Source organism: Rhinatrema bivittatum, chromosome 5 (assembly GCF_901001135.1).
Source record: "Rhinatrema bivittatum chromosome 5, aRhiBiv1.1, whole genome shotgun sequence".
Taxonomy (NCBI): domain Eukaryota; kingdom Metazoa; phylum Chordata; class Amphibia; order Gymnophiona; family Rhinatrematidae; genus Rhinatrema; species Rhinatrema bivittatum.
In genome coordinates, this window is record NC_042619.1 from 212,008,895 (window position 1) to 212,031,422 (window position 22,528).

Genomic DNA, 22,528 nt, shown 5'->3' on the forward strand with positions numbered 1-22,528 from the left:
TCTGTTAAGGTTAGGAACTACCACGCCATGCAGGTTTTCCCCCAGGCCTTCTGTTAAGGGTAGTAATTGCCTCTCTATGCAGGATACCCCCATGCATTCTGGTTAGTAAGGTTAATAATTGCCGCTCCATGCAGGCTACCCCCATGCACTCTGTTAAGGGTAGTAACTGCCACTCCATGCAGGCTACCCCATGCTTTATGTTAAGAGCAGTAACTACTGCCCCATGTAGGTAACCCCCATGCCTTCTGTTAAGGGTAGTAACTGCCCCTCTCTGCAGGTTACCCCCATGCATTCTGTTAGGAGTAGTAGCTACCGTGCTGTGCAGGCTACTCCTCATGCAGAAATGTTACATCTAAAGTTAACATAGGTTGCCCCTTTTCTTCATTACCAACCTCAAGCCTTTAGGGATCCGCAGTGTTTGTCCCATACCCTTTTATATATGGGATCTTGTATGCTCATCTACCCAGGATGGAAAAGAACCAGTGGAAAATCAAAACAAAAACCGACTTGAATAAGGAGTGAAATCCTACAAGTGATTGAACTTCTAAGGCAGGCAGCTTAGTAGTGTGGATAGGATAACTGGGCAGACTGGATGGGCCAATGGGTCTTTTTCTGCCATCATCTACTGTGTTACTACTATCTAATCTATCCTCCATTCATCTCCATCCATTTATCTATCTGTTCATCATCCATCAATCAGCTATCGTCCATCTGTTCATTCATCCACCTGTCTCTCCAGTCATCTATATACCTTGCTTTCTCACGTTAGGAACAGAAGCCTCAGCAGTAGACCCCGGTTTTAGGAAGTTATCTGAACCCAGTCCGGCAGTTTAGCAGCATTGCTTTAACTGTTCCCGAGAAAGGAAGACACTGAACCGTTGTGTTGGCCAATGGCTGCAGGCAGCTTCTCTTCTGAAAAGGGGAACTGGCGACGTGCAGGGGCAGTTATTCTCACTTCCCTGTGTGAAAAGAGTTAGACCCTAGCACGGCAGGAAGTCGGATCGCTGGCCGGGCGAAGGAGTCTGCAATCATGGGCAACTGGTTCATCAACGAAGGGCCCTCCGTCTTCGTTATCGTGAGTACAAGTCTCTTCACCCTCAGGTCCCCGTTCGGAAATCTTTTCTTGCACCAATGCAGACAATCGGTTGTGTGTATTTCTAGCCCCAGTTATATTACTCGTGCCCACAGACTTTGCAGGGACATTTTGCTGTAATTAGAACAAACGTAGATAAGTGCTTTAAAAGCAGTCAATAAATGGGTTGGTTTTTTTTTAAAGCAAAGTGAGAATCATAATGTACAAAATACCTACAGGTCATTGGGCAAGTCCACTTTTCTTTGCAGAGCTGAGTGGTTTCTCCAGGGATCTTTTCGCTGGAAGCCTTTTATCTCCTCAGTGTCGATCACTAGCCCAGGGCACTTATATTCCCTTAATTCACCTTCCATGCAGGAATCAGTGCAAAGACAACAAAACAGCCCTGCCGATAGCCTTCCTCTTTATAGCCGAATATTCAGTCCTCTAAAGTGGTTAAATATGATTTAGCAGCATTAATTAACATTTTGCCAGCTATGTACTCTGCTCTGAAAGTTCACTCGCCATCACCCAGTTTGCCACAAGAAAGATTCAGGGAAGTTGATTTCAAACAAAATCTGCTTTTGTTACTTTACCATCGGATATGTATGTTGTACTGTGATTTAGCTCCCGCCTTTTCAGTGGTAGCTCACGGTGAATTACGTTCAGGTTCTGCAAGTATTTCCCTGTCCCCATTCTAAAATGTGTACCTGAGACAATGCAGGGTGAAATGACTTGTCCCAGGTCACTAGGAGTGGCACCAAGATTTGAACCCTGGCTGCATGGTTTTTTTGGGGGGGAGGGGGGGGGAGTGAGATTTGCCCATCAGTTGGTTTCCTCCTACTTCCTAGCCTTCCAGTTCAGTAGGAGCCTGCTCCCACTGGGGCCACAATGCAATGAGCATTCACCCGGAAATTCAAGGTCTCCTCCTTCCTCCCCCCCATGTCTAGTTTAGGCATGGCTAGGTTTGCTGCACTGTACCCTGCCTCTGGCCACTAGGTGTCACCGTAGAGTAATGGCTGAGACTCCCTCCCACCCGGAGCTGTGGGCTCTGCCTCCGCAGCCTCTCTAGTCCCGGCATGATCTGAAATACAATATCTCCTCTTCACATTGTATTTACAAATATAAATACAGTAAAAGTAGAATAACGAACAAAATATTTCAGCACTGAAAAAGTGCAAAAAAAAAAAAATACCAGAAGTAAAATTAAAACAACTTTTGCTTTATCTACTGTAATTGAATTCTTTTGCCTCCTAAAACAAATGCATTGTTCTTGAAAGTCCGTCTGCAGTGAAGACAAAGTTACCCATTGCTTTGTAACTACAGTGAGGAGGCACATGATATGCCATGTCTGATCCGTCTCCCCTCTCTTTCAGCTTGTGTGGCTGGGGATAAATGCGTTCCTTTTTGTGAACTTCTACAAGGTGTACAATGATGGAATTAATTATCACTATTCCAGGCAGATCTATGGGGTGAGTACCTAGATAGAAACATCAGAACTGCGCAGGCATTAACAATGTTTAGACATTTTGAAACCTAGTGACTCAGCAAAAGCACAGGCCCATTCCCCTGTAACTGCATCCACCCCTGTTTGCATCCTTCCCCCAGCAGAGATACCTGATGGTCCATGTTACCTGGGACAAGTGAGCCAGTCCTAGTTTTGCAATTTTGGAAATGGGGAGAGCAACCTTTAAGCTGTGCGTAAAAGTTGTAAAGTCTGCATATACTTTTAAACCCCCACACTTAATGGCGATTTTAAAGGGAAAAAGATCCAGCTGAAAATTGAATCAGAAAAAGCACCCACATGGACCTGCAGCCGCTGTTTGTGCCCCTCAGTGAAATTGCACATGTGCATCGTTTGCTGACTGTGCCACCAGGAAGACATATTTTCTCAGCGGATAAAAGTGCATGGATTGCGGCACTATGCATGCATTTTTACACATCGTTTTCCAACAGTCCATTCCCACCTGTATATTACTCTTTTACATGCAGACATACCTTTGAAAATTGATGTAGAGCTGAGTTCACTGAGAAAAGCAGGAACACGGCTCCCAGAATGCAATGAGGTAACACCAACCTGTCCTGGATGGCATGGATTCCTCTGGTAACTCTAGGCCTTGGCCTCTCTCACTACTCCCCACCCATTTAAAACAAGCAAACACATACAGTATAAAGACAGGCAGAGTTTACAAGCACACCCAGCCCTGGTCTACCTCTCCCCCCTCCATCTTTTCCCTATGTCTGTTTGCAGCATGAAGCAGAAGTCTAAGAAAGCTTGAAAGCTGTGTACTACAACATCTTTCCTGCTGGCCCTCTGAAAGGTATCACAGCCTACAAAGATTAATTTTTTTCCTAGGATCAATATCTCTACTGGAGCTGTGCAGTATTCAATCTATTTCTGACTTTTAAAACTTGTGCTAATTGACATGGGAACTCTCCAAGATCCTGTCCAGATCTAGAGACCTGACTCTGGGTTTCTAGGAGGTGCACCCAGGATCTCTGGGTCCTAAAAATTGTCTCTCTTTCCCAGTGTGGTTGCCTCTTTCCTCTGGAGTAGGCCGAGCAATGGGCGAGTACTAGGACAGTGGCCAAGGCAGAATCCAAGAAGATGCCTGCATTTCTCAGCCTCCTGCTGCTGCTGCTGCTATGCTACCTCCCGCGTCTCTGATGAACTTATTCTGTTGGCCAGAAGCAATCAGCAGTGAGGGCAGAAGAAGCAGCATCTGTGCTCATGCTGGGGAGCACTTTCTAAGATGGCAGTGCATGTACCAAGGGGATAAAGGAGGGGGAGGATGGTGAGAGGAGAGAGGAAACGTGTGAGTGAGTGTGCGTGTGGAGAGAGGGCAGAAAGAGGAGAGAGCAAGAGAGAGATTTTGTGTGTGTGTGTGCGTGTGTGTGTGCAGAGGGGGCCAGTGAGCGGATAGAGCATGAGAGTGTGTGTGTGTGTGTGTGTGTGTGTGTGTGTGTGTGTGTGTACACGTGTGAGAGAGTGAGATGGGAGATCAAGAGTGGGGAGGGCAAAGTGTGGGGAGCGAGAAAGGAGGGTAAGGATGGGAAGAAAGGAAAGAGTGAAAAGCAAGATGGGAAAGTGGAAGAGAATAGCAAGGGGAGGGGAGAACAGGAAGAGAAAGGGTTGAAAGGGGAGCAAGAGGACCAGAGATGGTAGGAGATGTAGATAAAGAGGACCCTGGACTGGGTGGGTGGGGGAGGAATCCAGGGTAATAATTTAGGAGGAAGAACAGGAAGAGGAGACAAAAAGGAAAAGAGCAGGAGAAGAAGGGAACGGAAAATGAAGAAAGAGAAAGCATTAATGCATCTGAAGGAAAGGGACAAAGAAAGAAGAGAGAGAAACAAAATAGAAAAGAAAAAGAATAGAGACAAGGGAAGAAAGTGAGAAGAGAGAGAAGCTACTATCAGAGACACCAAAGGATGGAGCCGAGAGAACATTAGCTAAGAAGAAATTAGTTACCAGTGCTGGGAGGGTTAGAATGAAGAAAGAGGCAAAGTCCACACAGACCCTCCTGCCCCCCGTGAATCTCAGGGTGAGCAGAACACAAACGCTCTCAGGTTTTCTGAAAAACCTCTGAATAAGGACCAATAATTTCCAAGGCAAACACTGATATTTTTAATGCAACCAACAATTTCCTTAGGTATTCAAGCAACTCTGTTCATTTTGCTTGCACTTGTTGAACTATAACTCTCAAGAACTCATCACAAATACTTGAAGTTACTCTTTGTTAGAACCTGCTGCTCTTCATTTCTGTATCCATAAACCACCTGTTGACCGTAGCGAGGCAGAGTGAGGTCTCCCAGCCTTTCTCCTGTGCGTTAAGTAAAGAGGAAGCAGACGCAGGGTTGCTGTGTGATGCAGGACAGGCGGGTCATGTCAATGAACAAGCTGTAGGCGATACTTTCTTACAATCCTAGAAGCGCAGTGCAGATGTATTCCACGCATTAAGAAAGGTGGAAGGAAGGTAAAATGATTACTGACATGGTTAAAAGGTGAGGTGAAAGAGGCTATTTTAGCCAAAAAAAATCCTTCAAAAATTGGAAGAAAGATCCATCTGAAGAAAATAGGAAAAAGCATAAGCATTGTCAAGTTAAGTGTAAAACATTGATAAGACAGGCAAAGAGAGAATTTGAAATGAAGTTGGTCGTAGAGGCAAAAACTCATTATAAAAACTTTTAAAAATATATCCAAAGCAAGAAATCTGTGAGGGAGTCGGTTGCACTGTTAGATGACCGAGGGATTAAAGGGGCACTTAGGGAAGATAAGGCCATTGCAGAAAGACTAAATGAATTCTTTGCTTCTGGGATTACTAATGAGGATGTTGGGGAGATTCCAGTTCTGGAGATGGTTTTCAAGAGTGATGAGTCAGATGAACTGAACCAAATCACTGTGAACCTGGAAGATGTAGTAGGCCAGATTGACAAATTAAAGAGTAGCAAATCACCTGGACCAAATGGTATGCATCCTAGGGTTCTGAAGGAATTAAAAAATGAAATTTCAGATCTATTAGTTAAAATTTGTAACCTATCATTAAAATCATCCATTGTACCTGAATGCTGGAGGGTGCCCAATCTATCACCAATATTTAAAAAGGGCTTTAGGGGCGATCCGGGAAACTATAGACCAGTAAGCCTGACTTCAGTGCCAGGAAATATAGTGGAAACTATTCTAAAGATCAAAATCATAGAGCATATAGAAAACATGATTTAATGGAACACAGTCAGTATGGATTTACCCAAGGCAAATCTTGCCTAAAAAATCTGATTCATTTTTTGAAGGGGTTAATAAATATATGGATAAAGGTGAACCGGTTGATGTAGTTTATTTGGATTTTCATTATGTGTTTGAAAAAGTCCCTCATGAGAGGCTTCTAAGAAAACTAAGAAGTCATGGGATAGGAGGCAATGACCTTTCATGGATTACAATCTAGTTAAAAGACAGTAAACAGAAAGTAGCATTAAATGGTCAATTTTCTAAGTGGAAAAAGGTAAATAGTGGAGTGCCTCAGGACCAGTACTTGGACCAGTGCTTTTCAATATATTTATAAATGATCTGGAAAGGAATACGACGAGTGAGGTTATCAAATTTTCAGATGATACAAAATTATTCAGAGTAGTTAAGTCACAAGCGGATTGTGATACATTGCAGAAAGACCTTGAGAGACTGGAAGATTGGGCATCCAAATGGCAAACAAAAGGTAATGTGGACAAGTGCAAGGTGTTGCATATAGGGAAAAATAACCCTTGCTGTAGTTACACGATGTTAGGTTCCATATTAGGAGCTACCACCCAGGAAAAAGATCTAGGCATCATAGTGGATGATACTTTGAAATTGTCGGCTCAGTGTGCTGCAGCAGTCAAAAAAGCAAACAGAATGCTGGGAATTATTAAGAAGTGAATGGTTAACAAAACAGAAAATGTCATAATGCCTTTGTATCGCTTCATAGTGAGACAGCACCTTGAATACTGTGTACATTTCTGGTCACTGCATCTCAAAAAAGATATAGTTGCAATGGAGAAGGTACAGAGAAGGGTGACCAAAATGATAAAGGGGATGGAACAGCTTCCCTATGAGGAAAGGCTGAAGAGGTTAGGGTTGTTCAGCTTGGAGAAGAGATGGTTGAGGGGGGATATGCTAGAGGTCTTTAAAATAATGAGAGGTCTTGAACGAGTAGATTTTGTCAAGATCAGGCCCATCCGCTCAGCATGCTGTGGGGCTTTGCTGGGCTTCAGGCCTCCGGCTTCGCTCCTACTACTTCCTGTCCACTTGCACAGCTCCTGCACAGCACTGCTATGGACTCCGCCCGGCCTCTAGTCAGAGTGCCAGGCCCAGTCCTGGCACTCCCAAACAGTACACAGAAAAAGGATCTTAATCAATAAGGAGTTTAATGTGGTGCTGTAGCTCACTGGCTGCAGCCTTATACTAATGCAGTGTTGTCCTTACAAGCCCCAGGGTAAACAGCATTTAAAACCACAATTCCCTTCCAGCCTTGCCCATACATCCATACAGCAATACAGGATTTACCATCCCCCAACCTCCTGGTTATTCCACCTCCATAGAGGAACAGCTGGAGCTTTCCTCTCCCCAGCTTACCTCCATCTCCTCCTCCAGAGACTCTGAGGAGCCGGGCTTTTGTGGCCAGGTCCACCACGGTGGCACGCCCTCTTCCTCAGCCTCCATAGACTCTGCTGAGTCATAGGGATCAGTCCCAATTTCCTCCACCTGTTCCTGCTCAGGCTCCAGCCAGGGGTCAGGTGTTGGTTCGGGGAACCTGGGAAGTGTAGTCTTTGCTACCTTCCTCAGCGCCCTCCGGTGGCTAAGTTTGGTACCACTAGCTTCTGCTTGGCTGTGTCTCAGCTGTTTCTGCCCCAGGCCAGGTCGTACCGCATCACAATATGAATTGATTATTTACACTTTCGGATAATAGAAGGACTAGAGGGCACTCCATGAAGTAAGCAAGTAGCACATTTAAGACTAATCGGAGAAAATTATTTTTCACTCAATGCACAATTAAGCTCTGGAATTTGTTGCCAGAGGATGTGGTTACTGGTTAGTGCAGTTAGTGTAGCTAGGTTTAAAAAAGGTTTAGATAAGTTCTTGAAGCAGAAGTCCATTAACTGCTATTAATCATGTTGACTTAGGGAATGGCCTCTGCTATTTCTGGCATCATAAGAACATGCCATACTGAGTCAGACCAAGGGTCCATCAAGCCCAAAATCCTGTTTCCAACAATGGCCAATCCAGGCCATAAGAACCTGTCAAGTACCCCAAAACTAAGTCTATTCCATGTTACTGTTGCTAGTAATTGCAGTGGCTATTATCTAAGTCAACTTAATTAATAGCAGGTTATGAACTTCTCCAGTGTAGCTGGGTTTAAAAAAGGTTTAGATAAGTTCTTGGAGGAGAAGTCCATTAACAGCTATTAATCAAGTTTACTTAGGGAATAGCCACTGCTATTAATTGCATCAGTAGCATGGGATCTTCTTAGTGTTTGGATAATTGCCAGGTTCTTGTGGCCTGGTTTGGCCTCTGTTGGAAACAGGATGCTGGGCTTGATGGACCCTTGGTCTGACCCAGCATGGCAATTTCTTATGTTTCTTATGTTTCTTAAGAACTATCCAATCCTTTTTTAAACCCAGCTAAACTAACTGCACTAACCACATCCCTTGGCAACAAATTCCAGAGTTTAATTGTGTATTAAGTGAAAAAGAACTTTCTCCGATTAGTTTTAAATGTGCCACATGCTAACTTCATGGAATGCCCCCTAGACTTTCTATTATCCCATTAGCTTGGTGTTTGGGTATTTGTCAGGTTCTTGTGGCCTGGTTTGGCCTCTGTTGGAAACAGGATGCTGGGCTTGATGGACCCTTGGTCTGACCCAGCATGGCATGTGCTTATGTTCTTATGTACTGGACTAACACACTTGAGACTTCTGCTCCCTTCCTCTTGCCCGTGCATTGCACTGCTAGAATTGAATCGTGGCTGGGACCCAAGCTCATGCAATAAACAAAGCAGCACCAATAGGTCTGCAGTCAACAGACTCTGCTCTGCAATGCAATGTGCTCAAGGCCATTTTGTAGGTAAGGCATAGTTTTCCTTAACAGCAAAGAAAAAGGGCAGTACCAAAACTATTAATGCAAGGTCAGCCTTTTTGTAAAGAAAAAGGTTCTGCTTTTCTAAAGCTGCCACAGTCCTGAATGAGTTTACCGTTTACCGGCAGGAGCGACGGGACATGCGGAACAAGGCCGGGGAGCCTGTGCAAATATTTTCCTCAACAGCTCCAGAAGATTGCACCTTAGTGCCTCAAGATTGCCTTTGTCCCATGTGGCACAGCCTATAGAAGGACGAGCGGAGATTTTTGGAAGCCCCCAAAAATTGTCTTGTAAAAATGCTTTAAAAAAAATCGGGGCCCCATTTTAGCATTCCTGGGCCCCTTGTCCAAGAGAGATGGGGCCTGCTCCAGCTCACCATTACGAATCCTATTGCCTTCTCCGTGTGAAGGACTGACACAGTTGGGAGCGACCCTATTGTTGGACCCCTGTTCTGGAACACTATTAGGGACTGCCCTTCTGTCCACCCTCGCCGCAATACACTATAGTCGGGCATATTCCTGAGTCCATTCCTTAGACTGGATTGTCTCTCTCAAGCTGAGGTTTTCCATTATTTTAGAGACTTTCCAGCATCTGGAAATTGGTAAAGCTGCCTTTATGCGAGCAGTGGAAGAGATCTGTAGAGACACTGTTGTATATGATCTTTCGAGTCTGCGTACGGTTCATATGGACCACTGGATCTTTAAAGTGCTAGAGGTGGCGCTGCTTGTGTTAAAGTGGCTCCATTAGACTAAAGAAGCCCTCATTAACTGTGTTGCAGGAGGCGCTGGCTTGGGCACGAGCACCTGCCGCTTGTCTGAACTTCAACTGCATGCTGATACTGCTGCCGGTCTGCCGCAATCTGCTGTCCTTCCTGCGGGGCTCCAGTGTGGTAAGATTTCATAGCGTGGGTGCCAGCCTGGGTCCGTGGCACAGAGCTGGACCTTCCTTATCATGTTTTTTTCCAGTGGCATGGGTGTAGGGTCAGCAGGTCCCGCATCTGTTCATCCGCCCTTCACCCTGCTAAAGTGAAAAGCACCTTGGAACCCGCACCCTGGAGTGTACGGTACAGTATGCAAACAGCACGGATAATCCTACAGGTGATTGTGTGTTTGTGATGTCATTTAACTCCAGAGCATGAGGTCACCCAGCCTTGGCCCTTTTTAAAAAAAAAAAATGTCTTTCCTGTAAGTATTCTGGGATTTCTCCTTTCCCTGGTAAGATTATGCGGGGGGGCTTAGCAGGCAGGATAGAAAAGCAGAGCTGGCTTTGCCTGCCTTTCACGGCTTGGAGTTCGTTGTTACCTCCATGTTTCCTGGTATTGCTACTGATAAACAGGACCCTAGAGAGCAGTGTTTCTAAAACCTTTTCGGTTTCCCCGCCTCTCCCCCCTCCCTCCCTCCATCACCGCCAGTGCTCCTTTTTCTTCTCCGTAATACTTTTAGAACGCTCCTCCCTCAATTGTCTCCGAAGAATTGGTAAAAGCAGCTTCCTTTAAATTGCAACCCAATGAACTGCAATTAAAGTTGCATCAAACTTGTGCCCCCCACCCCCACCCTCCATGATCCATCCCACGACCCCCATTTTGAGAAGCACTACTACAGGGCTAATGATCCCAAAGCTATCCTATTCTTAAAGAAGGTGGGAGAAATGCACCTCTCCGCGTCCGCAGATACTTCCCCAGCACTGGGACACTCCCCCTTCCTACCCACCGTACAGAGAATGCGTCACGCCTGCTGTCGTGTGAAATCACAGCAAGCTAAACTCATTCAAGCACCAGGCACTTCCAGAAGCAACACAAAGAAACACAGGCTCAGTACCTACAGAGGAGGGACACCCCCCCCCCCCCCGCCGCAGCGTTTCACTTCCTTTCTAAAACAAACAAAGCAAGATTTAATGTTGTTGGTCTTCCATCCTTTTATTTCTAAAAAATGATGACTGCCAGCCTGCCAAGCAAAAAAAAAACCCAAAGAAAGAACACTCCCAGGCCTCCCCTGGTCTTTCTCCCCCTCCCCAGATCATCTTCCTGAGGCAGAAGCAGACCCCGCTTGCTTTGGTCCCTGTGCTGGCAATCCCGAGGCTGAAACCTTTATTAAGGGCCTGAGCCTGGCTGGCATCGTCCCCACTATCGGCAACAGGTGGACAGAAGTAACCGGCGATGGCCTTCTGATTTTCAGTAACAGGGATCAGGGGTGGGGGACAGGTATGGAGAAAGGCTCGGGAGTGGAAGGGGGACTTTTAGATGGCAAACTCCCCCCCCCTTTTTTTTTTAATTTAATTTGTTGTTTTTTTATTTCATTTTAAAGAAATGAAACAAGAGAGTGAAAATAATTAAAAAAATAAAATTAAACAAAATAAGAAACAAAACAAAACAATACCATAACAGCACTGACTACTAGAGCACGAACAGCAACAACCCCTACCTATGAAAAGACAGGACTGCAGATGTTACCCCAGGCCCTACAACACCAATACCAAGAGACCAGACCCTGCATGTAGTGTGACGCTGGAGAAATAAACAGAAATAGAAATGCAAGTTCTCCTATGTGTTGCACAATACAGAGGTGCACAAAGAAAACCTGGGGGACACAGGAGAGCCAGCAGCTCTAGAGAAGAAGATATATTGCCTTCTGCAGCTAGGCCAGATGTGTAATAAAATCTGAATCAATCCTGAACATCACTGGCAATGGGAGTTGCACATTTTTATTCCTTTTTTTCTTTATTCCTTACTGCAGTACTTCAGCAATGGGTGAAGAAATTGTTGTGTCAATAAAGTATCTTTCAATTGAATTGACAGCAGCAGAGATGAAGAGCCACACCCTTAAGCAAAAGCTCTGGTCCAGCGGCCAGATCCTGTGCCTCCTCTCGCTCAGTCTCTCTACCCCTCCCCCCTTAAATTATTTTTATAGAGCTGCTGCACCATGGTGCACATAAGGTCCCCAAACAATAGGACCCTCCACATTTTAATTTTCCTATCATACCCAAATAGAAGGACGAGTTTGATTCCGAACAACCCGATTGGTTGAAACATCAGGTGTTAATCCCCTAGAGATGTTCCTCCTGCTTTCATTTGCAGCTAAATAGGAGCCCCTCTAAGAAAAAAATAATTTTAGCTTATGTTAGCAGTAACTACAACAGAACAGAGCATTTCATAGCAGCTAATGCCCCATCTAGGTTAAACGTCTTTTGCCTCCTCCAGACTTCAGCACTTGTAGGTGGGGCAACAGGGCATTAACTGGCAGTAAATATACCTCTGCTTATTGCATATTTATATATTTGTTATTTGTAAGGCAGCATCAGTAAGTCCATGCACAGCAGCTGATAGTCCAAAAAGAAGTTAAATGTAAATGTCTTTTCCTGTCTGGAAACTGGCAACAGTTATTTACACTTTCCAATAGTACTAGTACTAGGGGACACTCCATGAAGCTAACAAATCTAGAAAGTACTTTTTCACTCAGCGCACTACGAAGCTGTGGAATCTGTTGCCAGAGGATGAGGTCAAGGTGATGAGCATAGCAGGGTTTAAAAGAAGTTTGTACAAGTTCCTGGAGGAAAAGACCATAACACATTATTAGCCAGGTAGACTAAGGAAAGCTATTGATATCCCTGGGAGTGAGTAACAGGAATTAGATCTACTTTTGGGTATCTTCCGGGTACTTGTGAACCCAACTAGCCATTGTCAGAGACAGGATGCCGGGCACGATGGACCCTTGTTCTGGCCCAGCATGGTACTTATGTTCTTATGTTCTGAAAGAGACAATGACCTGTCCTTAAAAGCACAAGTAACGGAGACCTCTTCTTGAATTAACCTGCAGTGTTGCGGCCGGAACATCAGGAGACAGCTGGACAGAAACCTGACCTTCCACAAGATGGTAGCCTGGATGATCGCCCTCCACACTAGTAAGGGATTTAAAGTTTCCTCCAGTCTTGCAGCACACAGACACCGACACAGGTGCACTGGCCTTTCTCTGCTGGATTTCGAGGCCTCATCCTGCCTCATCCTGCTTTATCTGAGTGTCTGAATGCACTCAGGAGGCAGTGGCAGCTGCTGGTGCAACGAGCACTATGGCCATTGTCCTGTCCCTTCCCTTTGCCTTTCCCCCCTCCAACTACTAGATACCCTATTGCCTTCTCCCACTCTGGACCCCCTCCCCGCTATCCTCCTCCTCCGATACCTGTTTAGGTCTTTGGTTGCTTGATTTATTGTACATAAGTTGCCACTGCTAGAAAGACTGCATCCGCCGTCCAGTGTGTTAGTGCAAGACGTTCGCACAGTCCAAAAGTTTTAAAATATGAATTGCAGGCAGGAGATGAGGTGGTAAAAGTGGGGGGTACGCCCTGCACACTTTTCCTCCTTATCTCCCTTTCAGCTCCCACCCATATCTTTAGCCACCATCATTCTTTTGAGTTGCGATCACCCTGAGATGGCTGTTGATTAGTGGGGGTGGGGAATGTAAGAGGAAGGAATAATGCCTGTCATACAAGCACGACGCCCTGCCTAGTGTGCCCATCCACACCAACTATTCAGCTTGACAAGATTCAGGATTCAGATAACTTTATTGACATGACAATTATAATTAAGATAAAAGGGTAGGTTTACAAGTCCTGTCATTCCCTTAGAGATCCTCTGTGCTTGTCACATGGTTTCTGGAATTCAGATACTGTCCCTGTCTCCACCATCTCCACGGGGTGGTTGCCCCATGCATCCACCACCCTCTCTGTAAAGAAATATTTCCATAGATTACTCCTGATTCTCTCCCCTTTCCCCCTCATCCCATCGACTTTCTCTGTTCCACCCCCTCCCTGCTCATACGCACTATCTTCCTCCGCCAGTTCACCACATTTCTCTCCTCCAGGGATTCTTCCCTTTCTCCTTTCCTGACCCCAGCACTCTCCGTGTTCCCAACTCCCCCCATAAGACACAGCTTGCAAACATGTGCAGACTCACTCTACCCTCCGCTGAGTCCCAAGACCTGGAATCCCAGCGGCAGTTTCTCCCCTCGTGCTGCCTGCAGTGCGTGCTCCAGAGTTACAACCTCTCCCTTACCCGCAGGCTTTCGGAAATGGAATGGCTGGAGCAGTAAACAGAGAAGCCTGGAGCTTTTTAGTCTTTCCCCTGAGGCCTGGCCTGAAAGGGGGAATACAAATTGAATGAATAAATAACCAGTGATGCAAATTTCGAGTCTCCGGGGAACATCCGGAGAGTTCCCGGATATGGCCTCCATTCAGCCTCCTTTCTTTCACCACTCTCCATTTCTCTTCTAGGCTTCCCTCTTCCCTCAGTCATGTTCCCTCCTCTCCACTTTACCTCATCCCTCCCCCTTTGCAGATGTTGCCTGAGAGGGAAAGGCTTCAGCCCCAGGCTTTCTCTATAGCCACTGGCTACGTTCCTGCCCTCCCTTTTCATCCTGTCGCAGGGGGCAGAGGCAGGGCCGAGTGAAATCCAAGCACAGTACATCCAGTCTGTCTCTCTCTACATGCAGCTATGACTGATGGTCAATAAAATATTGCTACTTTCTGAGGTTTCTATTAAATCTTTATTTTATTTGTGTTTATAGTTTAATAATGTGTTGGTAATACTGTATTTATTCTGAAGAAACTCCTGGATAAGCTAGAGGTGAGGAAGAAAAGTGCTATTTTTGATGTCGAACAAGCCTTCCACCAATTATCAGAGTATGTGTGGACAGGCAGGATTTTCCTGACTGCGATGACATTGAAAATGGCTTGTTTTCTTTTGTCAAAAATATAGCCCGTCTACTAAACCCCATCTTACTGAAGTCAGAAACCATATCCAAGGCACTGGTGCTGTATCTGGGTAACTCCTTCATCTTTTCTGTCTCTCCTCAGCTATTCACACTGTGGCGCATTTGTTTAATGTGGAAAGGTGTGTGGATGCACGGGTAGAGGCGAATGGAACCATTCAGGCCGCGCTTTCCAACCTTGGAGATAACAAAGGCGAAAGCTACCTCAACTTTGTCCGATCCAAAGTCCCAGTAAGCACTTTCCAATCGGATCTAATCTATATTTGTTAACAGGTCCTAATCATGAAAATTGCCAGGCCAGTGCTTGGGTGAATTCTGTGCCTGGACTCTCCAAACGGGGGTCAACAAGAAACCTCAGAGATTTCCATGCACTGGGCAAGTTAAGCCATCTAAAGATGTGGGAACTTATGTGATAGAAGAGCAAATTTGGTTTTCAAGGGGCTCGTGAAACTTGCCGAGTTGACAAGGCCCAGACCTAGAGGGACATGCTGGAAAATTTAAATCTAACGAGAACATTGGAGTTGGGTCCAGGATCTGGTTTTCCAGAAAGACACATAAGTACATAGAGGGCTCGACCCCACCGCACTGATGGGAATGTCTGCTCATGGCCCTGACATATGATAGCACTAGAGAGGAGACACAAACTCATTGAGATGCAATTAATGTTTCAGTACTAAGGCACTGGGTCGAAATTGATTTTAGGATGAAATAAAGTCTAATTTTTCTGGTACTTTCTAGAAGTATGATACAGGGAACAATGGGAGTTCTAAGATCCAGAAAAATCAGACAGATAGCTTTGAAAGTGTGGGATATAGACCAGACCTACAAAGGAACATCTTGAAGTGACTACACCTACAGTTCTTTGAATACATTTTATACATTAATATAAATTTTACATGCTTGTACTTGTTGCTTCCTATTCATTTGGGCTTTCAGTACAATCAGAATCAGTCCCAACTTCAGTTATGGCACGCTACACTTCATTCACAGCTATCTGAGGATATCTTTCCCATTTTTTCCTGTCTTCTCCCATCTAATGTCTAACCCAGGGCTTTTCAAGCTTGTCCTGAGCACCCCACAGCTGGTCAGGTTTTCAGGATATCCACAGTGAATACACGTGAGATAAACTGGCATATACTGAGTCTCCATGATATGCAGATTGAGCTCATGCATATTCATTGTGGATATCCTGAAAACCTGATCGGCTGTAGGGTCCCCAGGACAGGTTTGGGAAGCTTGGGAAGCACTGTTTTGCCCAGCCACGGACAGTCCCCTGGCTGGGAGTTACAAACTACTAACGTGCCTTTGGCCTACCAGTAGATGTAACTCTTGAGCGATGGCTGAGGTTCCCTCCCTCCTGGGGTCTGTGCATCTTAACAGCACCTGAGGAGTGTCCCCAATGAATCAGACTCAAGTCTCTTGCACAGCACCATACACCCCGTCTCAGGGGTCACCCCTTTTTAATGCACTTCAAAGACAGAGGGAGTTCACCAGACCTGCAGTCATGTAGAGGACAACGGAGGAGATACTAAAGAGAAGAAGTGGGGAAGTGGGATAAAGAACACCCCAGAATGTTACTACCTCCTCCTCAGTGCCAGTGCCATGGTATTCACAGATGGTACGGTGCCAAGAACATCAAATCAAAACCCACGAGCCTGGTCCACTAAACTCTAATCCCATAGGCACTGAATGCAGGCCAATTTTCAGAGGACTTAGGTGCCTACTTTTCAGAGTTATAAGCCTAAATTTTGCCTCATTGAAACCTGACTATGGCTAAGTGTCTATTTATACCAAGTGCCTAAATTTAGATGCCTGTAAAGTGAGTGGGGCTGAAGACTGGGCCAGATGTTCAGTGCTGATTTCCAGCCCTAACTTGAGCGCCTACATTTAGAGGAGTACGGTAAATAGCAGGCCTAAAATTAGGGACCTCCTCAGTTTTAGGAGCCCAAGTAAGACAATTTTTCAGCCTAAAACTGAGGCGCCTAATTTTGGCTGAGAATTTGCTGAATATTGGATGCCTAGGTCAGGCACTTGGGCTTCCTTAGAAAAATGGCCTGCGAGTAGATTGGGCCCAAAATCTTTTGGACTAAAGCAAAGTCTTCTTTTATAAATCTGTAGCAATTCCACTTTCCACAGTGCAGTTTTGTTTACATTGCATATCCATATTCCTATCAGGGAAGAGCTCAGCGTTGTTCCATGACAGGTGAAAGACTGGCAGTAAAGCGCAAGGCTGGGATGAATCCACGCTGGAATGTGTATTTATGACTAATGCTGTTGTTGTTCTTTATGGAACAGAATCCTGAAGGTGGCTTAAATGTGGCTTTCACGTTTCTGGCGGGGCTCACCGGAGTTGTCATTACTTTGGCGCTTATATTAATAATCACGTCATCCACCGAGACCATCCGGAGGTCGTACTTTGAAGTCTTCTGGTTCACCCACCACCTGTTCATTGTCTTCTTCATTGGCCTTGTCATCCACGGAGTCGGGTAACCTTCCATTTTCTATTGCTTTTGCAGTGCCCTATCAGGTCAGCTAGAGAACAAGGCACGCAGAAGTATCAGTACTACATGTGGAGAGAGAGAGAGAGAGAGAGAGATCATCAAGTAGCAAGAGAGGCAATCAGAGACCAAGAAAATGTGGCAGAAAAATACAAAAGTAATCCCAGTTCTCTTGGGCACTGCTGACCTGATTAAAAGGGCTTCCAAGCACACCTTGAAATGTTGCCTATATGTCTTCCACCTTACCAAGTTCCAGAAGGAAGCAGATATTAAGAAGGGCATTATCAGTAAATGTCATTCCCAAACTAGCCTGGATTAAGAGAGAGATACATTCCTGTCACAGAATCTGTTGGGAGATTCTACTCTGAGAGAAACAATAATGTCCATACAGCCATTCAGTGCTGTGGGTCCCATCAGCAAGTTGGGTTTAGCAGACTGCAAGAGGCCTGGTGTATTTGTATACTCTGGGTGTCGCCATGGGCATCCAGAAAGCTGCAATAACTTTTTGGTGTAAGATTTCTGAATGCATCGGTGGAGCCTGTTGTACTCACCGTGCCGAAGCTGTAAAGCAAAGGTGTAGTCAGAATCATAGCGACAAACCTATTCATTCAGTTTTTCCCGATGAATGTTTGCTTTCCAGGATGATTGTTCGTGGTCAGACTGTCGACAGCCTGAGGGAGCACGATATAATTCTGTGTAAAGACTTCACTCTCTGGGGGCGCAACAGCACCTGCCCCAAGCCACAGTTTGCAGGAAACTCACCCATGGTATGCTTTCTCTCATTAGCGAGTTTAGCATTGATGAGCAGTTACTTACTTTTACAAGTTGAAGTCCAAACTAAGACTTGTTGCCTTTAGCTTCCTCTTTCTGTTGGTATAGCACTTGGCGTGGGTTTTTTAAATGCTTTGAAAAGTCATATTAATGTATGCGCCTCTCATGTTCTTTGACCCTCCTTCTCCCGAGTGAGTCAGGAAGCGCTCAGTGAGATGCAGCAGCACTACCACAGGACCGAGCCACACGTCAGTTCTCCTGCGATGAGGTTCGCAGCTGCAGTTATGGGTGCCTGCAGGACAACCCCCAGGCTGGTCAGGAACACCTGAGGAATTCCCAACCTGTTGATTTTATGTATGAAATGAGGCTTTGTCAGACTGCATAGAAACATAGAATATGACTGTGGAGGAGGGACATTTGGTCCATTCAGCTGCCCGGTTTAATTCCCGGTACAGTGCTACAGACCCCAACTGATCTCTGCCATTCCCCTCACATCTTCACCACTAGAGATCTTTGGGTTTCTGCTGGGCTTGAATTCTGTTACTGTTTTTGTCGCTTTCACATGAGAACTTAAGATATGCCATACTGGGTCAGACCAAGGGTCCATCAAGCCCAGCATCCTCTTTCCTACAGTGGCCAATCCAAGTCACATGTTCCTGGCAAGTACCCAAACATTAGATAAATCACAAGCTACTATTGCTTATTAATTACCATAATAGCAGTTTGTGGATTTTTCCTCTAGGAACTTATCCAAACCTTTTTTAAATCCAGTTACACTAATTGCTGTTACCACATCCTCTGGTAATGAATTCCAGAGCTTAACTATGTGCTGAGTGAAAATTTTTTTTTTTTGTTTTAAATGAGCTGTTTGCTTACTTCATGGAGTGCCCTCTGTTCCTTCTATTATCTGAGGGACCGATGCAATTATGTGCGCTGAAAGCGGGCGCTGACTTTTCAGCACCCGCTTTTTTAATGCATGCATGGCGCCCATAAGGGGAGCGCTGTGCAATATGCAAATTAGGGGGTCGCACTAGGAAGGAGGCGCTAGGGTCGCTTGCTCGACCTTAGCGCCTCCTTCCTAACGTGACCCGCCGCAGCTGCTGGTTATGAAGACCGATAAACTCGTCAGCTGTTTTCATTACTGGCAGACAGGCTGGCTATGAAAACCGATGCCGAGTTTACTGGCGTCGGTCTTCATAACTCGGTGGTCTGCCGAGTTATTATTTTTTTTTTTTTACTTTAAAAAAGAAGTACAGAAAAGCAGTTTTTTTCTGCTTTTCTGTACTTCTTTTCAATGCGCTCAGCTATTAACGCCTGCTCCAGGTAGGCGTTAATATCTGAGCGATAAATGTGTGTCTGAGACGCACATTTATCTTTTTGCATTTGGAGTGAATGAGTAATAGGCTCATTCACATGCATTTGCATGTGATCAGCGCTATCTTATTCACTCCGCGTGGGACACGCGTTAAATAGGCGCTAATCCCCCTATTGCATTAGGGGGTGGATTAGCGCCTATTTATCCCGCGTCCGACTGCAGGTTAACAGTGCGCTCAGCCGAGCGCACTGTATTGCATCGGTCCCTGAGAGAGTAAATAACTGATTTACATTAACTTGTTCAAGTCCTTTCATGATTTTGTAGACCTCTATCTTATCCCCCCTCGGTCCTCTAAGAGTAGGGGCACTTGTATACTGGTAAATAAATCTCTACCATTGGGAAGCTGTTACGAGCAGCCGCCATGACTTGCAGGATTATACAGCTTGTTGTTTTCAAAGGCCCCCAACATCTCCGAAGCATCCTGGGGCCTGCTATACAGGGAGGGAGCTTTCAGCGCGCTCACATTGGGACTCTGTAGCCACAGGCTTTGTACATGGACTTTCACCTTGCCCCACGCCCTGGGTGGAAAGCACCTGTGGACATTTGCAGTTCTTTTTTGTGTGGGAATTTTATCCAAGGGAAGACACATACATAGATTTGAAAACACAAAATCTACGCAGATTTTTTTTTCCTCTCCAGCCTGAACAGCCCCCGAGAACGTCTCTTTGAGATGTGGATAAAAGTGTGTGCGCTGTGGAAGACAGCATGGGCACCGTTAGCTGCACTGAGGGAGGGCAGTTTCAGTTGGCCCCTTCACACGGACAAATGGCTATTTACCTGCATGAATGGCTTTGAAATTTCTCCTCCCTCAACGCAGCTAAAAGTACGCAAAGGTTTTCATCAGTCGCAATGGAGCATCTAATGCACAGCTTATTGCTGGGGCTATTTTGTCAATTTTTTTTTTTTTTTTTTATAAAGCCATGGCCTGAAACTGATTCTGGGCAATCATGGGAGGATATGGAGTGGTAGGAAGAGGATGGGGGGGGGGGCTCAGTTAAAAGATGTGAAGAGAAGGAGCCTATATTAGGTTGCACGCAGGGAAGTCATAGGGTGCATCTACCCAAGTGCCCGAAGCTCAGCCGGGCAGACCAGACTGGCTGTGTGTTGGGGCTCTTCCTGCCGTCATTCCTACACTGTGCTGCTGTGTCAGTTGTCTACTGTGCCGTGCTAGCCATTTCTCACTTTTAGTGGTGCAAAATAGGGCTGGAGAATGGGGACGCAGGAGAGGAACTATTTTCAGCTGCAAACCGAAATGAGAATTCACCAGATTCTTTGCAGTTTCATAAAGCAAATGGAAAAAAGAGTAAGAAAGAGAAGTAATGGTATTATTTATAGTGAGGGTAGGAGCTCAGTGCCTGTCATATAAAACCTCTATGTAAGTGCATTAATCCCCTCCCCACCCATCTGCAGATCTTTAAAAGCAAGTTGTCCCTGCTGTAGCACTGTGCTGAATTTCAAAGACAGCCCGGCCAGGAGTAATAGTCACACTCTTAAGCCACTATGTGTGACAGTCTCTTAAGCTGCACTGCTCCCTTATAATTCCTCTGAATTCCTGGCACTGGTCATCTTGGCAACAGAGTCATAAAATTAGCTTGCACTTGCTGATTGATCCTTATGAGCAGTGATGTCACACATGGCACGCTGTGTGCATCAGTCCGACCCCCATCTTGTCACACTGCTTCAAACATGGCTGCACCTAGGGTTTCAGGGAAACTGCAGGGAAGCGGGTAAAGGATTTTTGCGAAGGACGCTTTAACAGTAAAATGTTTAGCTGATGCGGGGCAAAGCATTCCTGCGTGCAGCAGGTACCTTTGAAACACACAGCGGGCACAGCTTGCTGTAGAATTATTATACTGCAGGCCACCTCTGGCAGATCCAAGGCCCTGTGACTGATGGCCCAGCATCAGCAGCTTGCGCAGTGGTCAGTGACATCACAAGGTGCTCTTCTCCTCGCAGTCAAGCCAAAACAGCCCCGAATAGCCATATCAGAAGTGGCTGTTTCTTTTGCCTATTGGATTAATGTTTGATTCTCAGTGCTTTTCAGAGAGAGGTGATTTATCTTGGCCTCTTTGGGTGTAGCTGATCTTGCGGCATCCTCTGAGCTACAGCAGAGGGGTATAGAAATGCCAATAAAGATAAAGACATATGGGTGAGCACCCATGCTTTTAACAGCACATTGCAATAGTCTGAAAGGCAGAACTGTGTTGTTTTTTTTTTTAGAAACATGGAAATATGACAGCAGAAAAAGACTGTATGGCCCATCCATCCAAACGATCTAGCCCTTCCAATTCCCATCACTCCCTCAGAGGTCCCCTGTATTTATCCCATACTTTCTTGACTTCAAATACCATTTTTGTCTCCACCACCTTCACTGGGAGGGTGTTTTCTCTCTGTAGAGAAATATTTCCTTACATTACTCCTGAGTGTACCCCCTTTCACCCTCATCCCATGACCCCTCGTCCTAGAGCCTCCTTGCCATTGAAAGAGGCTCACCTCCTGTGCATAGAAGCCTTCGAGACATTATCCCGTGTGCACGTTTATATCTTAAAGTCTATCCCCAAATGCTTTTGACCCGAAGAATAATTGTCTGTTTTATCCAGAACAGAGGAACAAACAGCAGAGTTATGAAATATTTTATTTATTCTGAGGGGTTGGACCAACTTATTTTTTCTTTCGGCTTGTTTCCTCTTTTACTGTAATGAATGCAACGTTTCTTCTCTCCACAGACTTGGAAATGGGTAGTGGGACCTATGATTTTGTATGTTCTGGAGAGGTTTGTACGCTTTTGGCGATCCAATCAGAAGGTTGTTGTCACCAAGGTACAGTCATTCATTCATTCATTCATTCAATGCCCTGTTTCTTCAGTTTGGGTTTGCTTTTCGCTTTCATGTCCTCTTTCTTCCCATTCCTGGATGTGGAGGGTTAGATGATCACAGCTTTAGTGTGAAGCCTATGACCTTTCTCATTGGTAGGAGGTTTTGCCATTGCCTTCTACAACATCAGGTCTTTCCTTGGGGTCCCTCACCCAGGTATCCAGCTAGGCCCGACCCTACTTAGCTACCAAGATTTAAGGAGCTGAGACTGTCCCAGGGGTCAGTTTTGCTGGGGCCGCATTCCTCTGCTATGCAGTAATCATTCCCAGGCGAATTCTCATCACCTAAGAATGCTACGCCCATAGTGAGAATGAATGCAGTATTGCAGTCATTGTGTTAGCATCTTCACCTTTATTCCTCCTTAGTGATGACGATATGGGAAAGTCCTTAGGCCCATACCCAGCTGCCGTTTTACAACTAAAGGGCTGACAAGTGCTCTGCCTGAGCAGGGAGAACATCTAAGCTAAAGCTCCATGTGCCTCAATAGGTTTTAAATGCCAGAGTTTTCAATTTTCATATGTAAAGTAGTGTAGTTTGCCATGTTCGTCAACTTGGATACACAGATATAAAGGTGAACAAAC

The 22,528-nt window shown here is 45.4% G+C and overlaps 1 protein-coding gene across 1 annotated transcript in view; it reads left to right on the forward strand.

Annotated features, from left to right (window-relative positions):
* The first annotated feature begins 945 nt into the window (after positions 1-945).
* Positions 946-22,528, forward strand: part of LOC115092330 (cytochrome b-245 heavy chain) — a 45,938-nt gene continuing 24,355 nt past the window's right edge. The window contains exons 1-8 of the mRNA XM_029603118.1: positions 946-1,075; positions 2,446-2,541; positions 9,450-9,560; positions 12,484-12,568; positions 14,516-14,661; positions 16,726-16,916; positions 17,569-17,695; positions 21,801-21,893. Coding sequence (XP_029458978.1) covers positions 1,031-1,075; positions 2,446-2,541; positions 9,450-9,560; positions 12,484-12,568; positions 14,516-14,661; positions 16,726-16,916; positions 17,569-17,695; positions 21,801-21,893 — 894 coding nt within the window. The 5' untranslated portion in view covers positions 946-1,030. The remainder of the gene's footprint in view (positions 1,076-2,445; positions 2,542-9,449; positions 9,561-12,483; positions 12,569-14,515; positions 14,662-16,725; positions 16,917-17,568; positions 17,696-21,800; positions 21,894-22,528) is intronic.